Below are 25,005 nucleotides of genomic sequence, written 5' to 3'. Positions count from 1 at the left end.
GTAATTATTATCGTGCTATTATTCGCGGCTGTGCTGCATTATTAACCCCTATTTGCATGCATAAGTGCAGGAACATGATGGCCAGCGAACGATCGCCCGAAGCACCGCTTGTCCGAACTTCGCGAGTCCTGGCTACCCTATTGCAAAAAGTCCCGCGATTTTTCCCTCCTCGTATCCCCTGCCAGCTATTATTGCATCGAAGATAGCACATCTCGTTCCGTCCTCGCATAAAGCGACGGTATTCAATGATACTTTCAGCTCATAAGCTGAGCGCGTGCTTCCCATGAAACTGCGAAGTTTCGTGAAACGAGCTAAATCCATTTCGCAAAGCTGGCAAGAATTTATTCCGTGCTCGATTTTTATAATCTATTCGGTGGTACTTTTAGTAGGGTAACTCTGATAGTGAAAAAGATGATTCTGGTTTTAAATATGTTAAATTTAAATATTTTATTATTTGATAATATTAAATATTATGCTTGTAATATTATATTATAATATTACATATCGTACTTACTCATTTTTATAGCAAACTGTATATTTTTTATACCATGTAATTGTTATATTTAATGGATAATTAATTATTAAATAATTTGAATTATTACCATTCTCTCCCTTATTCTTACTGATCCACCTTAACAACAGTTGTATTGTTTTATTAAATTAATTTATTTATTATATTGGATTCGAATTAACTGTTATCAGTTAAAATTATATTATAGCTACATGTTAGAAGAGTTAGAAGAGTCATTTTATGAAAATGGTACAAACATTTATATTAATTCTTATGACTCGATTGCGAGTATTTATATTGTAAATTTATATTTTTCAGAATATAATTTAAAAAGTACAGGCTCGGTAGAAAATTGTTTTTCCTACTAAGTATTATAGGGAATACTATACTTTCGATATTTTACATATGTTTTCATATTATGTACATTCTGTGAAATTTTGCATCTTCAAATTTCCTATAAATGCATAAAAATCCACAGTCTACTTATGAATATATAACATATCATTATTATTACCAAAAATTAAAATGATTTCTGTTAAAATTTTTTCGAAATATGATGTAGAATTTACAGCTACTTTTAATTAGAGTAACAGAATAAATTATTATTTTACAGAAATTCATTTTTTAACATACTATAGATGTATTATACATATATGCATATGTACATCTTGTATTGTACATGTACATTATATATACGTATATATAACGTCCCCCACTATATGTATATAGCTGTAATTTTGTTAATGATATTTGGTTAAGACTTTAGAGTTTAGAATTTCCCTTTCAAAATAAATACTTAAATACAAAATGCCTGTTGGTAACTGCTTATTCGACTCATACTGGTTTACAAAGACCGAAGAGACTAACACTCTGCGATCATGGAAACAGTAAAGAACATTTGTAGAATATGTGGAGAAGAACAAAGGTTCAAACTTGTCAGATGGTTCCATAAATTCTTATCAAGAGATTTTTATTTAGATAATTATTCTGGTCGATCAAAAGCGATATGTTGGAATAATTTACAGTCGACGATTACCATAAATCGTCGCATTACTACTAGACAACCCGCGATGAAGTTTAATGTTCCTCAAACACATATTGTGGAAGCGTTCTGTCATCTTTAAATATATAGTTGCAAAACTAAGTGACTGGATTCCGACTTTGTTCTATGTCAAAAACTCGAATACCAAAATATATCTTATTACGAAATCAAATAGTTTCATTTTTTATATAATTACATATGTACATATAGCGAAAAAAAGGATATTTTATAATGGTACTCAAAGATGACAATGATGCAAACAGCTAAATCCATCCTATTGGATGTAAAATAATATTTTATATAATTAAGCATTATATATATATATGAAATATTATATCGCATAACATTATATATAGTATCATTAATATTACATATAGAATAATGTGTTGAAAAAGAAAGCATATAAAATGTTTTTAAAACACTTGATCTTTTATGTCAATAATCATGACTTCTTTTACCTCTAGATCTATCTTTGGAACTCGAACAGAACATTCTTTGAAAAAAATAGAAAGAAAGTACAATATTCAGTACTGTCACCCCCAAAATATTCCAATTTGATGAATTCTATAGGAAGAAAAGTGCTATTCTTCTTGGACATTGCAACATAATTATGATAGTGCACAAAAAATCTGAGTTATACAAAAAAAAGCTACAAATCTCTTTAGATAAATTTTTAATGTTTGTTTTCAACGTGAAATTTTAAATAGCTACTTTCAGTAAACATCCTAATAGCCGCACAGTATATATTCATATGTGTATTATATACAGCAAATATATATTTTTAGATTTCATTTTATCACCATTTCATGATTCCCAAATGAAACAGTCACCGAGAATTTTTCACATAAATTTGTTACGCAAATTTGTAAATGAAATCTCATACAACCGATACGATCAATATCACGAAATTATTGCACGAAACGCGTGTAGATCTCCTTAATTTCATTATATCTCCATGTTTGCAAAGTTATTAATTAAGTATGCATTGAACGCGCAACGAAATTACATTATTAAAATCCTACTTACACCGCGAATGGATTAATTCAGTGCCGCCAGCGTATGCTCGATTTCCGTAGCGTCAATGTCGAAAACATTGAATGCCTTGATTTCGCATCATTTGACTGATCACGACTAACGGTTTTTGTGGCAGAATGATATGTACTAATAGAATTACAGTTTAGCCGTGACACTTGCTTCAAGCGTCATTTTGGAAGGGAACATTCGATTGACGTGATGTTAGTTTAGCTCGACGCATTGATGATTTAATAATTCAATTCAAAATGGCAATATTGACATTTGTCACTATTCGTGTGTAATTAAACGCTTTGTCTACAGGTATATTTATAACACTGTTATTTATGCACATATACCAATCTTTTGATTTGACATTGGTTAACTTTTATGGGATTATGCGTTATTATTTGTTATTTGTTTTACTTTATAGTATCTTCCATTCATACGCTGTAGTATTACCTTTTATTTTTGTTATAATTATTTGGCGAGGAAAAATGCATAATGGGAGAAATCAATTTGTTCCTACTTATTATGAGATGATTTTACATGTACGAAAAAATTTTTCTTATAAAAAAAATCATTCTGGTGCAATAAGTTTTGAAAGACAGATGACTTGTTTCTTTTAGTCAAATGATTATAATTTAGTCAAATAATATCAATTGTTTGTTGTCCTATTACTTTGTGATGGCTGTTTGCCGAACTTACTAACATTCACATAAAAAATATGCATTATAACATTTTTGTGTCGTTAAACCTCAATCGCTATCGCTGGATTTTGAATTTGGTTATATTTAGTTCTAAATTATCTAATTTTAATTTTTGTTTTATATTTGCTTTTTATATTCTCGATAAATATTATGGGTGGTCTTTATGATGTAAAATATAAAATAGAAATTGGGCTGAAGTATTTTGAAATTAAGTAACTTATCTCTTAAAGGCATGTGGATCAACTGGATGATATCAATTAACGATTAAGCATACATGTTAAACTACTTTTGATCGTCAACTATTTTGAATATCAACTTCTTTTTATATGTGACGTTGATAGGAGATTATTAGAAACTGAAACTCCATCTGAAAGTTTTTGAATTTCTTTAGGATCATATCGTAAGTTCCGTCTTTAAGATTATCCGAACAGTTTCCTTAACGAGCCACGGTTTATGTCAGCAATTCCCAGGGGGTTCGGTCCGTTCTATAAACTAATTTTCTTAATTTGGCTTTTTAACTTGAAGCAATCTCGGGAGAACTTCATCTTAATCCGTGACCGTTGCGAATTAATTTTCTATTGCCAGCAAGCTATAAACGGTATTTCGTTACAGCTATTTGAAAGCCATAATATAATTATGTATTTCCGCATTGATATTCACAGAGCATAGATATATAAATAGATCGGATCGTTGTATCAGTAATTCTAATAAAAAAATGTTGATCTTTGTAACCGATTTCCTAGAAGATAAACAAATCGACCTTTTCGATCAAGTGTTAATTAATTTGAATATGTTAATTTATTTTTGTAACTAACACAAAGAATATAGATTAACAGGAAAAATACGTGAATTAGTACGCCATTAATATGTTAATCCGAAACATTTAATGGAACGAGTAACGCAATAGTAAATCACAAAATTATACAAACTGCAAAATGTTGCAAATGAATCAGTGATATATCACAGGAAGGCTACTATAAAAAAAAAGCTTCATACAACCTAAATTTCCGTATTATTTGAATAAAATTCGGAACGAAAAATGATTATTTGAACGATATGTTGTTTTATTTGACTGTTAGATAGATGTTATTTTGAAATAATTGTAGTATTTTATTTGAACAAACGATTGACTTTTCTCTGAATTATTTAACTGTTAACAATTATTTAACTGAAACAATTTTTTATTTTATTTAATATCTCACGTTTCAGTAAATGTTTCCTGAAATGATCTCTTAAATATGCTTTGATTCTATCCATTCAAAATACAATATTTAAAATTCAATTTAATATTTTACTTGATTTTGGACAAGCATCAAAATTACTTTTTCCATTATTTCAAAAAATAAAACAGTTATAATTGTTATTTTTCATCTTTATTTTAAATAAAATCTTCCCTAGCCTGGTTCATCCCTTAAAAAGTTAACTTTAACTTATATATAATATATTAAAAAATTACTATCAATATGCGTAATTTCCTTACAATTTTATACTGGAAACATTTCTAAAATACTCAGCCTTTTTTTGCCTGTTGAACCAAGGCAAAGTGCTGAGTATAAAAATTCAATGACTCGATAATAGGAGTACAATCATTCACCGATTACCTTAAAAATTAAATCGTCCCGTTTTCCATTTAAAGAAACGTGACAGAACGAACGTAATCATTGATTCCTTTTGTCGACCAATTCGCGGTGGGAGATTGTTGCGGTCGACCAACGAATCGGAGTTGGTTCGTCTTCTATGAACACCTCATTAAGATTGCAACAAATGTATTCGCGTGCAACGTATCTACACGACGTCCGGCTAAACCGATGAATTTATCGGCAGACAGAAAGCGAGGGGTGGAGATAGAGGGAACGCTCGATATCGAAGTGGCTACCATTCGATATTTATCCAATTACCATCGCACTCAACGGAAATCGCGAAATCGGATTTACGTTTCCGGAAAACGCAGTGCGTCGCCGCGCGGAATTTACAGTCGCTTAAAATGCAAAAGGCCGCGATTCTATCTGCCGTCAAAACGTTTTGATCGCGCGGATACGGCCGATGCTTGATATTTATTCAATTACACCGCGATCAATCAACGGTTCCCATCGTCTACTCTCTCCGGAGAAAATGCTCTGCGATAACAATGTAACGTTGACGTGTCTTTCGACGTTACATATCTCATTGAATAGTAAATTTCCGTTTAACCTACTTATCGAGCACATTATTCGTAATATGGATTAGCTTATGGAATTATTTCGTCGTATCGGAGAATATATGTCGCGCCAACATTGTATTATTTTTGTAACACAGAAAATAAAGATACATGGTTCTTCGAAATTATCATGTGATCAAAGCTAACAAATTTTCAGATTCTGGTGCACAATTCTCTTTTTTTTTTTATTTTTTTGTACGTCATAATGTTATATGTAACGAATAATTGGCTGCTTATTATATTTTCATGATCTCTGTGAAATATACATGTATGTATACTTGTTCTAAATATGTATACATACATATACTTTTAGATTTGTTTCAAGCTTTTATAATCGTGATAGATGAGTATCATAATAGCGTTAATAAAACTTCAAAACGTTTTGTATGACACACGTAAAGCATATGCAAGTGTCGGAATATTTTTGTGAGCCTGTGTATGTACGTGCATGTCGTCATTAGCAAGCCAGTTAATTTCACATATTTTCTCGTTATTCGCAGATACACAAAGACGGTAGCGGATTCGAGTTTGATGGCGCAGAGGTACAATCCTGAGTTCACCATAACGACAATGTCGCCGACAACAACTTCCTACGGCAACGCGAACACCAGCGTGCTCATTGACCAATTGAGGCACATTAATCAGGTGAGTCCACGTTCAACCGTAATGTGTTCCTCGACTCAGCCTTGGCTGACCGTGTTTCCGATTGAATTGTCTCTCGTTCACATCCTGTTTTCGACTTGCGACTTCAGATTGCCAGATAGACGAGATGCGCTTACTTTGTCTATTGCCGGTTCGACATGGTCGTCAACTTTATAATTAAACTTGTAGATTTTTATACATTTATGGGTTTAAAGAAATAAAGATATATATATATATATAATGTACAAAAACATGTGAAATACATAAATGGAAGTATTGGTTGTTTAAAATGTACAACAAATATCTAGTTAGGTTCTATATCTTTTATCTTATTTATAAAGATCTGAATTGTACGAATATAAAAATATGAAAATTTATAAATATTCATAGTCTAGTGATGACATTATATTACCAGTTCTTGAACTTTCGGAGAATACGTGTAATCAAATTATACGTACAATAAGTGTAAAAAGTGTTCGTATATTAATCTATTTTAAAACAAATTTTTTTATAGTTTAACAAATCTTGAAATTATGTATTCATAAAACAAATATTAATTGCGGTAAAACAAATAAAATCACATTATTAAATTATTATCAATTATATAAATTAAGTGACGACTTTTGTTGTAATTAATTTACTAAATGCTTATAATGACGGACAAAACGAAGAAAGTGGTATTTAACTTTTTTAATTTTTTGTTATTTCTTATTATTTATTTCTTTGATATATTTATTATTAAATTTTACTTACACGTAATATTAAAAAAGAAATTAATAAGTTTTTCATATTTTAAAGGGTATTTATATTTGATAACGCCCTGTAAAAGATTATTGGAAAAAAAGAATAATTTGTTATAAAGAAACTAGAAGGTATAATAGTTACTACAACAATATTTATTTGTTCTCGAGGTTTGACCTCTGATAGTAATGGAATTATTTAAAGCACTTAAGAGAAATTACTATTACTTAATACAATATTTTAAATAATTAATTAACTAATTATAAAATTTTCAATAATAAATTAAATAATGTTAACTGATATTAAATTAAGTCAAATAAAAATTATATTATTTAATTAATAATTACACAATAACTATTTTGTGATCGCATTAAACAGTATAAGCAATATTAGATACAAAATTTAACAGACAGGCAATATGTTAATATCAGTTACAATTTTCGTACTAAATATATGAAATAACTGAGGAACTTCGCTAAACTTAATATCTCAATTATAGTTGCAATGAAAAGAATCGAAAAGCCAGCTATTTAAAATTAAGACCGTAAAATGTAGAACGTTAAACACAGCGTCCGGTATAGCAATTTCTAAAGAGACAGTCGGCGAACCAACATTCTTAATCCTTCTCCAAGATGCCTTTATGCTTCGGTATAATACAATAGTAGCCTCGCGGTTGTAATTACGAACGAAACGGGGCATTTCTCTGCACTTTAGCTCCGCGTAATCTTGTTCGTGATTATTAGCTAAACGCGAAAATCGCTTTAAGCAAATGCGGATAGCAGCGTTTAATCCTTCGCAATCCAAATGTACCTTCCGGGCACAGACAACGTCAAGCGTTGTGGTTCAAGTGTGCTTCTGAGACACATGAAAGTTTAGACTAACATTACTCGCAGATTATGTATAACATTTTATAACAAGCTGCAGGATATAAGAAAGTACACGCTATTCCCTGGAATAATTTTTACGTTATATCATACAGGGTATCTCACGCAACTGAGACAAGTTATAGCTGTGGAACGATAGGAGATAGAAAAAAATTTCCTTACGCGAAATTGAATTGTTCCGATTGATAGATTATAATCTGGTACAGGGTACTTGTTCCGAAAGCTGTAACGTTTTGAGTAATTAAACATCTTCTCAATGTTTTCAAAATCACCTCTGGTTAAAAAAAAATTATCAATCTATCTTTAAAAATATAGATGATCTTAAAATCTTCGAAGTACTATCAGTTCCAGAATGGATATATCGTATTATTCGTATATTTGTATATTGCATGTATTATTCGATTGATGAAATTCGATTCATGAAATATATTTCTATCTTCTACCGTTTCAAAGCTATAGCTTGTCCTGGTTATTGTAGTAGATATTCATAACCGGAAAAAAACATTTATTTAAATATTATCAGAATATCATAGATATCCGCTCTCTCTCCTTCCGCGAAACCAATCTTTGAAAAAGATTTCAATTATTTGTACAAGTAAATAGCAATAGTAAATTCATATTATTATCGATATTATAAGAAATAACATTTTGGTAATTTAAATAATGAAGAACAAATGTTTAACAATTAAATGGTCACAATATTGTAGCTTTTTCTCCCTCTTTGTTTCCACACTCCAAATTTATTTATATACATTGTCATGATTATTCTGTAAACCCTCAAATTAATTTGTTTTCCCTCCGTCACTACATGTAATAATCAATAATTAAGCATTGCAAATAAATTAATAATTTAACTAACAACAAAGAAAAGAGATGAAAATTTTAAAAACAGCACTCGTCATATGGAGAAGAAAATGTCTTAGTAAACAATTTTTCGTTTCCATTAACGCGAATGACATGCTCTCTCCGAAAGCTATCTTACTGATTGTGAGATTATCATTTTTTTCTTTTGGGATTACAGGAGATTTTCCACATTTACCGCTCTCATTTTCGCATCAAAAACAATATAATAATAAATAAATACTTGGTGAATAATAATACTATAATCGTAAATAAATAAATACTTTAAATAAAATACTAATGTTATGGCCTTATCGACTTTCTAATTTTAATTTCTTCCTTATGAGAATTTCTTGCAAATATAATTGATTATATATAGCATTAGTACGACCAAATTATGTCAGAAAATATAAAACACCAATGAAACTGGTAGCAATCTCTGAATAAATACGCTGAATAAATACGATATTCTGACATTCTATTATTTTCGATGAACTCTGGCCAACAACATGTATCTATTTCTACAACATCTACAATAACTTTCCACAAATTTTAGCTGTGAATACATAAATTAATATTTTATTCAATTCTTCCTCATAAAGGTGTCACAACATAATGGCAGTTGATCGCTATTTACATATTTTTATTAACTAATTCTGTAAAAACATAATAATTATGGAACAAAATATAAAAATACGTTATATGTATATATTTCGAATGTTATATGTATCGTTATATGTATATATTTCGAAAGATAACATTCTTTTACTTTGTTTAAACAGATATTATTTATGTATTATTTACAATCTCAAATTTGTCTCAAATGCGAGAAATGATAATTGAGTCTTGTCTCACACTACAAATGAAATTTTAGAATACATATATCCTACATGAAACGAATGATAATAATATATATTCATAAAAAGTTTCTATAAATATTCAAATATTTTCGTGAGCTTCTGTATTTAAATTCATTAAACTTTTTCCTTATGATGGACTAAGATATTAAAACTTCATTTTCTCTATAAAGCTCTTCTGTGACATTCTTTGTCCTTTTTCCCTACCCTTTTATATTATATGAAATATTATATGTTTATGAAGACAGTCATCCGCGGTGGCGAATTCATAATCGTTAACGTAAACCGGATCCGCTGACAAGCCATTGTGTGAAACAAAAGGACGGCAAAGCGTTAGTAAGATATTTATCGCATGCTAATGGAGACAGACATTTCAGCGCATTTCCGGACAGGAAAGGGTTGCAATTAGTTTCAAAGTTAGATTAGTCCGCGTAACCATGCGTAAGACGTATATACGTAATAAGGATTTCATTAATTACTGATTTCGTGGAACGGAAACTTGTCTCAACGTGATTTGCTAGATGAAATATATCAACGTCCGTTTAAGGCTGATAGCATTTCAACAAATGTTGAAATCCTTCGTATCTGTATGAATTTTCACGTTACTCGCGTTTTATTTTTTCCATGTCTTAGCTAATTGGATCAGTGAAACAAGAACACAGATCATTATTCAGGCAACGTATAATTTCTAAGCAGCTTCGTTACTTTCAGATGTTTCTTCAACTTGGCAGGTGACTTATTGGAATGCGAAATCTAACTTCCCTTTGTGGTTCGTCACGATGCTAGTAACATTCTATTAAATATATTACTGTATATAATAACAGCGACAAAGCTTTCTGACAGATCTAATATTAATAAGATATTGAAACACCCTCTTCACTTCGTTACCTTCAGATGATTCTTCAATTTGCAAGTGACATATTGGAATGCGAAATCTAACTTCTCTTTGTGGTATCGTCACGATGGTAGTAATATTCTGTTAAATATATTACTGTATAATAACAGCGACAAAGCTTTCCGCCAGACCTAATATTAATAAGACATTAAAACACCCTCTTCACATTTATCTTAATAAACACTACTTATCATAGTTAAAGTTCAATTAAGCTCTAAAGACACTTAAATTTCGTGTCGTTTCACTTGCATTGTCGTGACTCCACTTCCCTTAAGTGTCACGTTAAACGTGTGTGTCGTTTCATTTGTATTCGTGCTCGTCTCGAAATTAAATACAACACAGGAAATACTCTGGCGAACAAGTAAGTAGTCGCTTTAACCGTCGTGTACATGAACACACAGTCACCAGACACCCATAAATTACCTTCTAATCTGGAATTATTCATACGAGCCGCGAGTTGTGTAGCCGGTGTGCGTCTGGCGCGTGGACGTCGAGCACAGGAGGAAGGTGCGAAAGATCCGTCTAAAAGGTGCGTGGGTGAGATTGGTGCTGCGAGTCGGTTCTGATTGTTCGTGATTGGCGAACAGGTGCAAGCGGCAGGTATCTGATATGTAGGAAATCGACAACGCCGACGCGTCGAGTCTCTCTTGTGAATGCGCCGCGATCGAGTGTCTCGAGTGAGGGTTTTATGCGTCCAATTGTGAGACGTGCGTTTACGGAATACACGTTTGAATGATTAATAAGGAATGTAGATACGCGATTGTAATCATGGTTGGAATGGGTAGTTTCATTGGAATAATAATTCGTTAAATTATTCAGTATTAGGTTCCTTTCTCCTTTTTATTATTTATAATTAACAGCAATGAAACGAAATCAGCAAAAGAACAAAAAGTTATGATTATAAATCTACTATATAATTTAGAACATTCTAGATAATTTAGTAACTTTTGTACTTATTTAGAATATTTTTAATTATCCTTTATTGTCGCTTTCACGTTGTATTGCTGTCTATAGAATATGTTTTACATGGGAGGATGTATCTGTGATTGTGTGAACATAGCGTTGCACAGTTTATGAAACGGTTGGTTTTCTTTCTTGAGAAAGTGAAGAACATAATCTGGATTCGTTCTCGTGTTGATATTGAAATATTAGGTTTTTCAAAATGTTCAGGATTAGAACTAGGAAATACCCCCACCTAACCCCATAAAATATCTACACCAAATATATCCACCTTCATTAATTTAAAACTTATTTAGTAATAGTTGCAGCATCAAACCTTATCAAAATCAGCAAGGATACACACCTACGCATAGCTATAGTTGATCTATAGTTATCCATCTATTTTACATTATTTTGCAATCTGTTTCCGAACACTTTATACGATTGATTCGATTGTACGTGTGTATTTATGCGAACCATAATTGGATCTGAGAAGCCAAATCGATCAACTGTACTTCATATTATCCAGATACATAATTGTTATTTAACATTTCAAAAAATAGTTTTATTTTCGTAAAACTTATTATTACGTAGAGATAGGATAAGTAATATAATATAATTTTTGCAATTGTCATTGTACTATAGATTTTAATTTATAGAATTGATGAACGCGACTCACCTATAACAGATGCTGTCGCGAGATCATAAAAGATCTCGAATTCTGAAGAAAAGCCCAGCCAACTACGACGTGCAATGCAACATTTTAAATCGTTCGATGTCCATCATCGGTTATCCGTCATTTGACAAGGCATCTTCCAACACTTAAGCACACGTTAATTCGCATGTCTAGAAATCAGGCAGGTGATTTGCGCTCGTTGCGTGTATGACACCTGCACACCCGTCAACTGCGGCATATCGCACCTGTGTAATCCAATTTGAAATTATACAGAGCCAGAAGAAGGTGACGGGCGCGTAACGATACGTATGACAATGTGCGAACTCATGAATCATTTATAAGCGAGTTCATGCGACAGCGTCGAGTATGAATACTCGGGGGTCGATCGTCTATTTCTTCTATTTTCCTCCGGTGGGATAAACGTTTACCCAGTTGCGATTTACATACATATAATTCGTGCATGTTGCATATTGCTTAACGTAACATCGAACGTGCTGGATTTTAATTAAACAATTCAACTAGATCGGAATTTTCAACAACGTTATTAACATTGTGCAACCGTCCGGAAAGGGAATACTGTAAATTCCAATTAAACTGAAGTTAATTTCGGCGAACAGAAAAAATTCCGGCGTAAAATTCTTCGTGGAAATGTATGGAAAAGAAAAAGATAGTTAGGCATATGAACTTCCCTATGACGTTGATGATATATTAGGTTGTCCGAAAAGTGTCTTTCTTTTACAGACACGTCTTCTACAACGCATCTCTGTACAAACATGAAACCTAATCTGTCGAACGTTATGGTCTTTATTTTGATAGAACAAAATGGATCATACGTAATTCGATAAAATAATATAAAACGGAAAATGTTGTGCATCCATTATTTCCTTATAAAACGAAAGAAACTTTTCGTACGATCTAATATATAATGTGTCTAATTTAAATATATTTATAAATCTATCATTTCTGGGTAACTGTTACACAGGGTCCAATCCTGGAATAACACATGGAGAGTGCATGAAAAGTAAATGTAAAGACCACCACAGCGAGCTTCTATACCTTTGCATTGATGGACATTTATAAAAAAGAGGTTCAAGGAAAATTGATCTTCACCTTGAATTTCAAGAGCAAATGTTTTTTGCTTGCGTCGTATTCTATTCGTCACGAGGACCAAATTTGTCAAAGCAACCACAAGTTGCAACCGGCCAATCTCTTGAATAATAATGTTAAATTTCCATTGGCTCCACTGACATTATTTATAATATATTTGCATCTTGCAGTCAGATAGAAAGTAAATAACGTCATATTAATGAAGAAACTGGAAATTATTTCTCAGCGCGTGAGACAATCCATCCTATATAGCATTAGAGCACCTAATTTCATAATCTCAAATTATTTAAAAGTTACGTACTATGTAAAAATAACCTTTCGAGCAACAGTTGAATTGCATCGAAGTGGGCCATTTTGATTTGATGCCATTAACTTTTCCGCAGGTGAATAAGTAGAGAACATACGAATAGCAATAATATTTCCTGTGCTAGCTTTCGGCATACGCAACTTAATACTCTCATATCGATATTCGACATGCATCGTTCAATCCATAAAGAAATATACTTCTATTTAGAAGAAAACGTATCTAGTAAACCTTTGTAGATCACAATAAGGATTCAATTCGTTCGAAATAGTTATCAGTAGATTCTCGAAACTTGCGAGTACTGATTGCGAGTTTCTGAAGATCAAATACTTGGCAAGTGTAAAATGAACGAATTTCGATTCATTCTATCGCAAGGTGCGTCCTCGCTGATTTTTGCAAACAGTTCACGAGCAGCTGGTCTTCTATTTTTCATTCGTTTGTATACTGTTCGCAAACATAGTCGTGTCACAGAGTAGACATGAAATGTTTTTGAACATGTTGCAAACGTTATGTTATTCGCGGACAGTGTTTGTGAACTGTTAGTCTGTAAGTACGTGCCTTTATGAGTACCGTTTGATTCCTATGAAGCCTTAAATATTGAATTTACTTTGGATGTATATGTACATATTGAGCTTGATGCCATCACTAACGTTGGTCGATCGAACGATCCAAGTTGTCGATGAATTTCTCTCTGCTTCCTGAGCTTATTTAGTTAGTATCCAAGATGACAATCATATGTAAACGTTCCCTTTCCTTTTTCGTAGATCTTGCAGTCTCAGTTGGCGTCGGCACCGGATAGTGGAATGCTGCTCGCCGACGAAGCTCTGGATGGTTCAGGAAGCGGTGACAGGCCAATATGGAGGAAGAAAGGCAGAGGAGAAGATGCCGATAACGATGATGAAGATGAACATGGTGGTTATGGTCACGAAGATGAAGAGGCATCTGGATCAGGAATGGGCCCTAGTACACCAGGTACAGATTCGAGATTTTTCAAATTTATATTACCCATTATTATGGTTTTGTCCTGTTATCCTGTATGGCTTCATACTGCTATTCTGTCTACAAATAGCGTTCTTTTTCTTCTTTTTAATGATTTTGACAGAACGTCGTTAAGTTAATACATAATAAACGTAATTTTCAAGATAAAAGGTTCCGGTTATAATTTGCTTTGAAATGAAAATTTGTGAAATGAAAATAAGGTAAGAACTTACAGGACTCGTTGTTATTCTCGACAAATTGGATGAAAAGTTTTGTATTCGTAAAGAAAAATAGCTAAAAAATCATACCTTTAAAAAAGTAAGGCATTGTTGCTTTAAGAAAATAATCAAACTACTACTAAGCTGTATGATAAACTAAAATCTTCTGAATTAAATAATATACAGGAGAAAGTAATTGTGAAATCTTTTACGATTTTAAAACACCCGAAACAAAATCTGGTATGGTAGTTTATTATGCAACCTAATAATTAATTTAATCGAACGTTTGGAAACATATCTACTAATGTAGCTTTTTTTAACAATTCGTTCAAGCTACTCATTTTCCCGAGTTAATTCTGCATGTTGTAAAATATAAATATTCTTTTGTGATAAAGAGAGATACACATTCACTGTCGAAGGGATATAAAAAATGAACAATTAATGAAATAAATAAATTTCAGATTTAATACGTCATATAATGGCTACTTCTTGTCCAATAATGTTAACACATAGCTGTTAAAAAATATCGATAAAAAATTTTGCAGATAAGAATCTGATAAATCAACTACAACGATCGCAATGTTGGTGAATTGTAATCTTCATCTTTAGAATTGTTTCCAATTTTTCTATACAAAACATACGCTCTATCTTCTTGAAAACAATGGCAGCATACAAAGAAACTAATACGACGTCGTATGGTTTCACTACCACGAATATTTTCCATTTATATTGCCACTAAATTTTAATTACGGATTAATCCATCAAATTAATCGAAACTAATCACTGTTGCAGATCCAATGTTGAAGACGAATCGTGAGAATCCAACCACGGCAGGGGCATCAAGCATTCTCCTGTCATCCGTGACAATGGCGATCGCCTGCGCATTGCTGATCGCTTAAGTTGAATGGAAGCCGGCGTGAAAGAAGGGGACGACGTTTCGACGACCTAGACATGGATGTAGACAAACGATTTTGGTGCCCGCGTCGGCGAACAGGATGATCCTGCTCGACACGAGGGATCGATCTAATTCCGGAACTTACGAATCTGCTTTATAGATATTTATCGTGCCGCCTAAACGGAACAGCTGAGAGGAATGTCCGGAAACAACGGAGAATTTGTTTTATTGTTCGTGGCTGAGAATCGATGTGCGTCGATCGGTCGAACGAAGACTGTGTTTCGTATTCGAAGTTCGAGAGCAAGATTCTGAAAATCGTTCCCGTTCGAATAATCATTCTGGGCTCGTTGGCCGACGCGATTGAATATTCGACGAGTGTCGATACAAAGCTGAATAGACATTTTTCCGGAAGATCGTTCCACGCATGGAAATCGTCGTAGGCTAGGATAGGATCTGATTATCTGATGTCGAATGGCCGGAAACAAAAGTGTAAGAAAAGAGTTGGACTCTTGGTCGAGTATCTGCTAGCGGAAATCACCAGCAATGGCGTGTCCTGCCTTTAACGATTTGCCAAGAATCGAGCCACGGAACCGTATGGCTGGTACGAGGATCGAGAGAATACTTGAACGATTGGAAATGGTGCACTGAGCATGGAAGAACAACGAGAAAACCGATTCTCATCTGTCGCGTGTCATGTTGCTCGCAAACGACCACGGAAAGAATTATATTTAACGAGGTGAAACTGTGTCGGAAAGAATTAAGAAGCCGAGTTAGCCGAGTTGCTTGTGTGAGAAAAGAGCGCTGAGAGAATAGTCAAGCGAGACAGAAGGTCAAAAGCAACGTGCATGTAAAAATGGTCCCTTCCTGTTTTACAGGAACATAATAACAAGCACGACGGTCATCCGGCGAAACTGACTGCACTGCGATTTCACGAAACGATGGAAGGTTGCTTCTCTGTGCAGCGCATATTCTTTTTGTCGAGGAATTGGAATATTGAAGGGGAAAAGAGAGACCTATTTGTACGAAATTAGAGCCAGACGAAAAAATTCCAGCAGTAATCTTTGCAGAATATCGCGTTACATCTGCGAGAAATCAGATATGATAATAACGCAAAGCGACGAATGGTGAAAAAGAACAATACCGCGCTTTCGGACGAATGGAGAGTAAAAAGTTTTGTCATTTATTTATGCTATTAAAAGTGATGCATAGGAAATTGCTGTATTTAAAAATCTACAGGAAACGTTCTGTACAGTGAAATAAGGCAAACACCGTGTAAACAGACAGACACGACTTATTCTGACGATTCTCATGCATTCGAATTGTTGTACAAAATGCGCGATTCGTCGTTCAAAAAGTTATTCGTATTTATTCACCTACGTATACATATACGCTACGCTTTGGAAATGTTCTTTTTCACCGGAAGATCGAACGAGACGAACGCGGAAAGAACGGGCAAGCTACAATCACAAGCAATAATCGTCGTCGTTGATACTTCACTTTGCTGTGAATACTTTCCGAACAACGAGGAATCGCCGTTAGGCAAAATGTACGGCGTTTGTGTCGCACGGGGGAAAATCAAAAGTGTCTTTCCTTTTTGAAAATATCAGACGACAGTTGTAGCAGCATCAACAGCAGTAGCAGCGGTTCCGGCTTTTAAACGATCCGACCAAGTCACAGAGCCGAACAACGAGACTCCGACCCTTGTGCCTCGCGTTTTGCGCTGTTCTTCGTCACGCATGAATTGCCTCTCGTTCGCGGCGACGCTTTTTGTCGTCGACGTCGATACACAGACTAATCACGGGGTCATTCCCGTCGGTGATATCGCGCGTGCATGCCATAAATCAAAGCCAACTGCCAAAACGCCAGTTACGCGGCCGAAGCTGCTTTCTCGTCAAGCGATCCGGTGGTCGTACTTCGAATTTCACGCGAAACGAGCGTCGCCTTCCGCTTGCATCGTCTCGAGACGGTCGTTTCCAAGGATAGTCACGAGAAGTTCGACGTTAATTCTATCTTTACAAATGCGACGTTTCCGCGCCACCGTAATCCCCACTCCAGCCATTAATCGCCAATAACGTGCGTTCCTTCTTCGCAGATGGAGCATTCGTGGAGGATCGTTTCGACTTTTTATAACTTTTTGAGTAGGATACGTACGGAGTGCTTGATACGCTGTGATTAATCGTACGAGAGCGTATAAAAGATCGTACGATCGATTGGATATAGTCGAGCGAATCAGCGATTCCTTCTTGGACGTCTAATCGTTGGAAAGGAACTCGGAACCCGATCGCGAATGATTCGAATTGAAATTGCCGAGTGAAAGCGTGGACTTATCGAGACCCCGACGAAAATAACGATAAAGCGTGATACGATAGTATTTGAGAAAGTAAAACGTGTAGACGTTGTTATCGAGCATTGTGTTTTTAGTCCTTGAGGTACTAAAATTGTTTGCAGCCACCTGTCCAGTGCCATAATTTTTCCTATTATTTCATAGAAACGCAAAAGATCATCCGTATTCTTTGACTCTGTTGTCTAAAATTCGATGTATCGTTTTCCGTTCATTCTATTTCTACTATATCATACATTTAGATATCGTCAAGTGCCAAAAAGCAAGAAGAAAAAAAAAGAACGCGAAGTAGAGCGCTAACTATAAAAATTGTCTCGCGATCCGAAGCGAGAGCAAGTTCCTCGACGCGAAAACGCTTTAGACGTCTAATCGTAAGCTTCGAGGCGGACCTAGATTTTGGCGGTTTGCTTTCCAACTAAAAACAAAAAAAAAAGAAAAAATGAAAAAAAAAATCGACTTAGGCTAGTGTAAGGAAGTAGGAAGAGCTAAGGAGACAAGAGCCTGTCGGTGTAACCTCGTATGCGTCGACTCGTATGCGGCCGCACTGATTTTGTACATTTGATTTTTCGGATCTTTGAGGGTTAGTGCCTTTTTGAATATCCCTAGCCGTGACGTCGTGTTATCATCTCACGCCCGACAGAAGGAATGAGAAAGCCATCGATATAAATACGACTGTACAGGGCATTCATGCTGAAGAGAACGATGTGTGCGCGTGCGACCTTCTTTTCCTCCTTTTGTAATTTCTTTCTTCTCTGACAAGAAAAGAAAGGAAAGAAAGAAAGAAAGAAAGAAAGAAAGAAAGTAATTCGATTTAATCTGGGGTGATCGAAATATCCGCTAGTGTAACGTAAGAAACAACTAACGCTTTTGGAATTTCGCGTTAGTTCGAGCAGCCAAGAAGAAAAATTTCCTTGTCAACTTAAAGATATTGACTAATCGCCGTCTTAGATAGGGTCCAGACTGTGTTTCAACTTAAATCGACGCGAACTTTGTAACGAGTAGACTTTTGGACCGAAAGGCTTTTTTTTCTATTATCAATCGCCGCGTAGTTTACTTCTATAAAGTTAACTATATGAACGATAAGTATGATACGCGGAAGAAACTAGTCTATCGACCAGCGCGGATAAAATTAAATTATTTGCTAAACGCTAAAACGAGATCTTCACAGATCGGGCGAATTTTTTCACACGAACCGTTCTATCGATACTCTTGCACGTCCTACCAGGATATAAAACTGCTTATCGATTGACGTTTCACTTTTTATTATTTGATCTATATAAACAACCGAATAAGGAAGAACGTCCACTAAGGATTATTGTTAATTTAACGAATCGGCTGGCGAATCCGACTCGTTCTAGGTATCAATAATAATTAAATATCGAAATAATGAATGAATTAGCTTGGTATTCGAGAATATCGTTTTATATTCAACGAGCCTTTGTTATCTCAAAAGCCGTAGAATCGTTTTAAAGATACGTGATTATAACGAAATTTGATTAAAAGTAAATTGTGATAATTGAAAGTAAATTCGATGATGTATCTTCCGAGCGAACGAAGATATTTTTACGACGCAACGCAGCCACGAAAGATATAGAGGAAGAGCGTTTGAATTTGAGGAACCGATACACGCACTCTTTTAAAATCCAATTAATTATACAGTCGACGTTCGACGCGACGACGGAGGAGCCCAATTTAGTACGACTCGGACATAACTGTTAGAATTTATAATTGTAATTATTCGATGAATAATTGTTATTATTCTGCTTGTCGGGCGAATTTAGGCAACGAGCGAGATAAGTGATCCCTAAAAACTCGCCTCGTTGCTCGTGTACGGCTGCGTGACCCTTTTGATTGCGGAGATATTAATATATATCCCTTTTGACGGCACACGCCTCCTGTAAATTGTATGGAGTCGTTTTAACACGACATACGATGACGAAGGAAGTGGCCTTACATTCGATTCCTTCGATTCGTGTTGTTTCGCTTCAATTATCAAAGCATCGTTGAAACACTATGAAATCGATCACCTATTTATAATGCTCTTTGTTATACATGTTTTGTGGTGCTACACTGAATAAAAAAAATTGCGATTAAATAAAAGTGATATATTTAAAACAAACGAACTGTGTTGATACTTGGAATGCGACGGTCTCGCTTCTTCTTGACCGCGATCTACACGATCGGTCGATGTCGTCATCGTCGTAAACGAAATTTAGAAAAGTTGATTTCTTGCAAATAGCAAGTACACGTGGAATCAGACGAACGGTTGGATCATTGAATGAACTTATTGTACTCGTTTAAATTGGCTCGTTGAACGTTGAATAGCTCCGATGGCGAATTTAATTAAAGCGATACACATTAGCCGTCTAGCTACAAGCGTCCAGCTGCATGTCGCCCAGATACAAAGTATAAAGTGTAGAAATTAGAGGCGAAACAGAAACGCAAGAAACGCACAGAATCCGTACTTAATACGCACAGACAATTTCTCACCCTCTAATTACGTGTCGTCGCGCTGTGTTGTGTCTGTGTTTCTATTAAAGTAACGCGCTACCGTCACGACTCCAGAACAAGCAAACCGCGTAAATCGCACAAATTTAAGGCCTAATTCAATGTTTCTCGTATTACGTTAATCACGGTAAAACAGCAAATGCATGTTACACTTTGCGAGACTGCATATGTAAGTGGAATAAAAGAAAAATAAAACGTATACACACTGTCTGAAACGCGCCTATTTCGCGCTATGAAAATAAGATTTGCTAAACCGTTAAACGTACCACAACGCGCCCGTAACGAGTACGGAATTAAAAATAGAATTGCTTTTACGAAGAAGTAATTTACATTAAATCGTATCCGTATAACGTGATTTACATATACAGCCATAGGGACGCGTTTACTCGTGTGAAAGCGTTAACGAGTTTGCTCGAAAGTAGAGCTTAATTAACCGGATTAAATACGCGCGACCGGCAATTTATTACTCGAGGAACATTCCAGCTAAGGCTTCGGAAGCGGTCACATCCCCCATTTTAACAAACGCTGATCAATTGACTCGTCGCGCCGTCACTCTTTAACCTTTTGTATTTTAATAACTGATTTTAATAGCCAGTTTGGGTCATCATGCTAAACAACCATCAAACGATATAAAGAACCTTCTGCTTTTTAATCCGCTCTAGCTAACCATCGTAAATGCTTCTTTTTTTCAAATAAACATCTCGATTCGTACAGTTGAAAAAGAAATAAATACTGAAAATAGAAACATCGAACTATCGTCTTTTAGCGAGAAATAATTTTACATATAAATATCGGATATGGATTAAAATTACCAGAAATAGTTCAGGTTTTTAATTTACATTTCGTCCGATATTTGCGGCACGATCGATGGTAAAGAGGAAATGTCGCGCGATTAAAACTTCAATTTCATCGTGGTTACTCTTAATTATACGATGACATTTACGACACGGCGAGACATTTATTAATGTTGCGTGGTTAAAACGTTATTAGCAAATATCATTCAACATTCCATGCGAAACTGCGTACGTACATTAAAAACATCGTGAAACCCGTAACGCCGGTGCTTAACCGAGAATTGCGCTTTCAGTTTCCAGAAATCCTGTTTCGCAAACGTGATAATTTTGCGTCTTAACGAAACTGTATATCATCCAGCTTTTAGAATATCTGTGAGATAATTCGAGAAATTTAAAAAATACAGGGCGTTAACGTTTTTAATTTTCAGTAATCGATTTTACAATCGTTGACATTTTGCTTGCAGATACTTAGCAATTATCGCTTCTATCAAATAATATATTCCACTTTCCTTCTTCTTTTTCTTCTTTTTTCTTCTTCTTCTTCTTCGTTGATATCGATATAAAATTATGAGTATGATTTACGAGACACATGAAAATACGTAAAGTAGCAGCGCAATTACAATCTACGCACAAGTATACAATTATTCGAGGCACGTTGAAAAATTTTGAAAACGAGCAATATCTTTCGAAGCAGTGAGGCAACATTTAATTTAAATCAAATAGACTTCTCAAAAGTAATTATGTTTCTGAGAAAAAAAGAAGTGATTTACAAAACTGCTTCTTGAAACACATTTATCTATTTTGACGGCGATGTTCATATTGAGAATTGTCGGTAATGGTTTCAATTTCCTTGAAAAATTAACGTGCAAGATAACCAAATATGTACGAATGGATAATAACAAATACCACAATAAAATAGATTTTCACCTTATGTAAAAATGTCACAATGAAAATGTCTTCTTGTGAAAATATTAAAGCGCCTCAAATCGTAAATAGCTTCGTATGATATTAACATATTTAGAAGAATCATTTTTCTAGAATATATTATACAAAATTTAATTATTCATTACTTTTCTATTGTTACACGTTAAATTTTATAGATTTTGTACAAATAAATTCAATACAACATTCATTGATTATAAACAATCTTTTTGATATAAAATGTAATATAAGATGTGTTATTATTATACTTTTATCAAGCATATCAAAATATTGCGTAACATTCAATTTGTTTTCACGAAACGTACTTACCTATAATCCACATCTTACAAATCATTTCTCACATTCGTGGGAAGCACATTTCTATATTCAATTATTCCGGAATAATTTATTAAAATACTTTATTTGAATAAAATAATCTACTTAAATAATATACCAAACGATATTGAAATAAAAGCCACTGAAATTAAAGTATTATAATCTTATCTACCAAGTATGATGCATTTAATATAAAAATATGTTAATACGTTAATATAATAAAACGTATAACACTGCCTTATACGCACATAACTGACGTTAACTGTGACCCAACTAACAATTATATGTACAATAATTTACTAATAATCTACCATTTATATGCTTTAACCGCCTTCATCATCCGATATTTATATCAATTACCGTATAAATCATATAACTATCTGTCTAATTTTCTCCAAATCAGTTAATATAACTTATCACACGAATCATAATAATTTGAAAACCGTGAAATATTCTTCGTTCATATTTTTTCATTAACTGATATATCTAGCAAATCCGCGAATAACCAACAAGGAACGAACGATATAGAAAGAATTAAAAATACTATTAAAAATTCAATGGAAAATAAACTATATCTTAGAAATAATTACCATTTCTCGATCGCCTTCAATGTCTAAACAATATTTCTAATCCGTGTAAAACGATGTTCGTCGTATGACTCACCGTACTGCGTGTATCTTACAGAAACACGATAATCGATTGCGTCTTGATCCACATGGAAGAAAAAGAAACAATTTCTTCCCGATTTAAAATTTAAGCTCGAACATTGCGCAACAGCCAAACGTCCTGCTCTATGGATTCGTCTGAAGTTTCTTGCACAGCGCAGCTTTCCTGTAATTTTTTCACGCGTAAGACAAATAAATCGCGGAACGAACGCGCAGTCTGGACTCTTTCCGAGGATTACGGTGAGCAAACAGGGAGGAAAAGAGAGGGAAAAGAAAATGTATATGAACAAGTAAGAGAGAGAATGAAGCTGAGAGAGCCTGTATATAATAGTGAATGCGTGTTGTATTTATATGTTATACGCGTAATATACATATACATATATATATTATAAATATAATATATATATATATAGAAACATATACATATACGTATACATACATATATATATATTAATACCATCGACCTAAGAGCAATCGTAACAACAGTGGAGAAAGTAACGCATTTTCGATCAGGTAATCAATTAATCGTAACGTAATTATCACGCCAATTTACCGTGCAAATAATGATGCCGTAAGCAAGGTAATTCAACCCGTTGCCTTTCGATTCTGTCAGCCTTTTGCTATTCTAACGCTACGTTCGATGCGAAAAATTGAATTATACGATCCATTTCAGAACTCCATTTATTGAAATGATATTTTGGTTAATATCAATTAAATCCACTTATTTGGGCCCTCTTGCACGATTGAACTAATATTATTAAGAAAATTTTACAAGTCATCAATCACAAGTTATTGGAATCAATGAATCCTTCTGCGAAACGGTAACACGTTTAATAATAAAGCAAACACATATGAAATAACTTTACGAATGAATCATTGTAAGCGATTTGACGTAAAACTGTGATGTTATAAAACCGTAGTTAATAGCCTACAGCTTGTAATTTGTCAATTCACTAATATTATTAGTTGATAAATTATTGTACAAGAGAGCCTACCGTAGAATGCGAATTTTTATTCTGTGAACGAAAAATCGCAGATAATATAATAATTAATGAACTTCTATTATACAGATTGTTATACTGTTTGCTATTGATGAGTTAAAATAAATGAAGTTCTACTGTAATACATATATATAATTTTTACCATTACGTTATCTGAAAAGTTTGCAGTGTTTCTGACAATCAATATATTATTTTATTGTAAATTTCGAACGACTGGAATTCTGTTTCCAAGTTGAAGAATAAATGCAAACATTATAGAGAAATATCCGGAATCGATTAATAGGAATAGTTTTGCTTTCCAATGTACTAGTTATTAATAATCGGCACATATTTTCTCTGATGTTTTAGTTTCGCCAAAAACAAATACATTAATGTTTGCTTAATTAATAACTTGTCGAAGTATAACGCTGCGTATGTAACACCGAATATAAAGAGACTAATAATTTACTAGCAGTATATTATATTACATAAATTCTGGTGTTCACAAAATATTGCAGAAAGTAGTTGAAAAATTAACTGTTGTCCAAAACAATGAAGCTACTCGATAACCAAAAATTATTGGAAAGCACGATGCATGCGTTGTTCGATAAAATGGTGGTTTGATGTAGATACATTACCTCTAAATATTTTTTTAATTTCTCTACGAATTTTTCAAACAACCCAATAATATTAGGCGTTTCGATAATCTGGAAATTTAATTAAACTTTAATTAAACTAAAAGTTATACTTCGATGCAAATACAGTCTGAAATCGTTGTATTTGGACTGCTAATTCGCGCAATGGATGCCATTGAACATTATAAGGCATTGGGTTAACTCGTGTAGCTGTCTTTTGACATTGACACAATACGCGACAAGCAACGTAGAAGCGAAGATGAACGATTCGTCGCTACTGTTCGTTCGCTAGATCGTGCCAATTGTTTCAAAATGGAACTCGAAACTCGCTTCATAATCGCAACATTTTCCAACGCGGCTGCTCCTTGCGATGTCGCG

The 25,005-nt window shown here is 33.9% G+C and overlaps 1 protein-coding gene across 1 annotated transcript in view; it reads left to right on the top strand.

Annotated features, from left to right (window-relative positions):
• Positions 1–19,907, top strand: part of LOC117239738 (division abnormally delayed protein) — a 242,725-nt gene extending 222,818 nt beyond the window's left edge. The window contains exons 6-8 of the mRNA XM_033505559.1: positions 5,972–6,116; positions 14,121–14,328; positions 15,345–19,907. Coding sequence (XP_033361450.1) covers positions 5,972–6,116; positions 14,121–14,328; positions 15,345–15,451 — 460 coding nt within the window. The 3' untranslated portion in view covers positions 15,452–19,907. The remainder of the gene's footprint in view (positions 1–5,971; positions 6,117–14,120; positions 14,329–15,344) is intronic.
• The last annotated feature ends 5,098 nt before the right edge of the window (positions 19,908–25,005 follow it).

This window comes from Bombus vosnesenskii, unplaced genomic scaffold (assembly GCF_011952255.1).
Source record: "Bombus vosnesenskii isolate JDL3184/JDL3185 unplaced genomic scaffold, Bvos_JDL3184-5_v1.1 scf7180000014105, whole genome shotgun sequence".
In the NCBI taxonomy this organism is placed as follows: domain Eukaryota; kingdom Metazoa; phylum Arthropoda; class Insecta; order Hymenoptera; family Apidae; genus Bombus; species Bombus vosnesenskii.
Note: the sequence above shows the minus strand (reverse complement) of the source record. Positions and strands in the feature narration are given on the sequence as shown.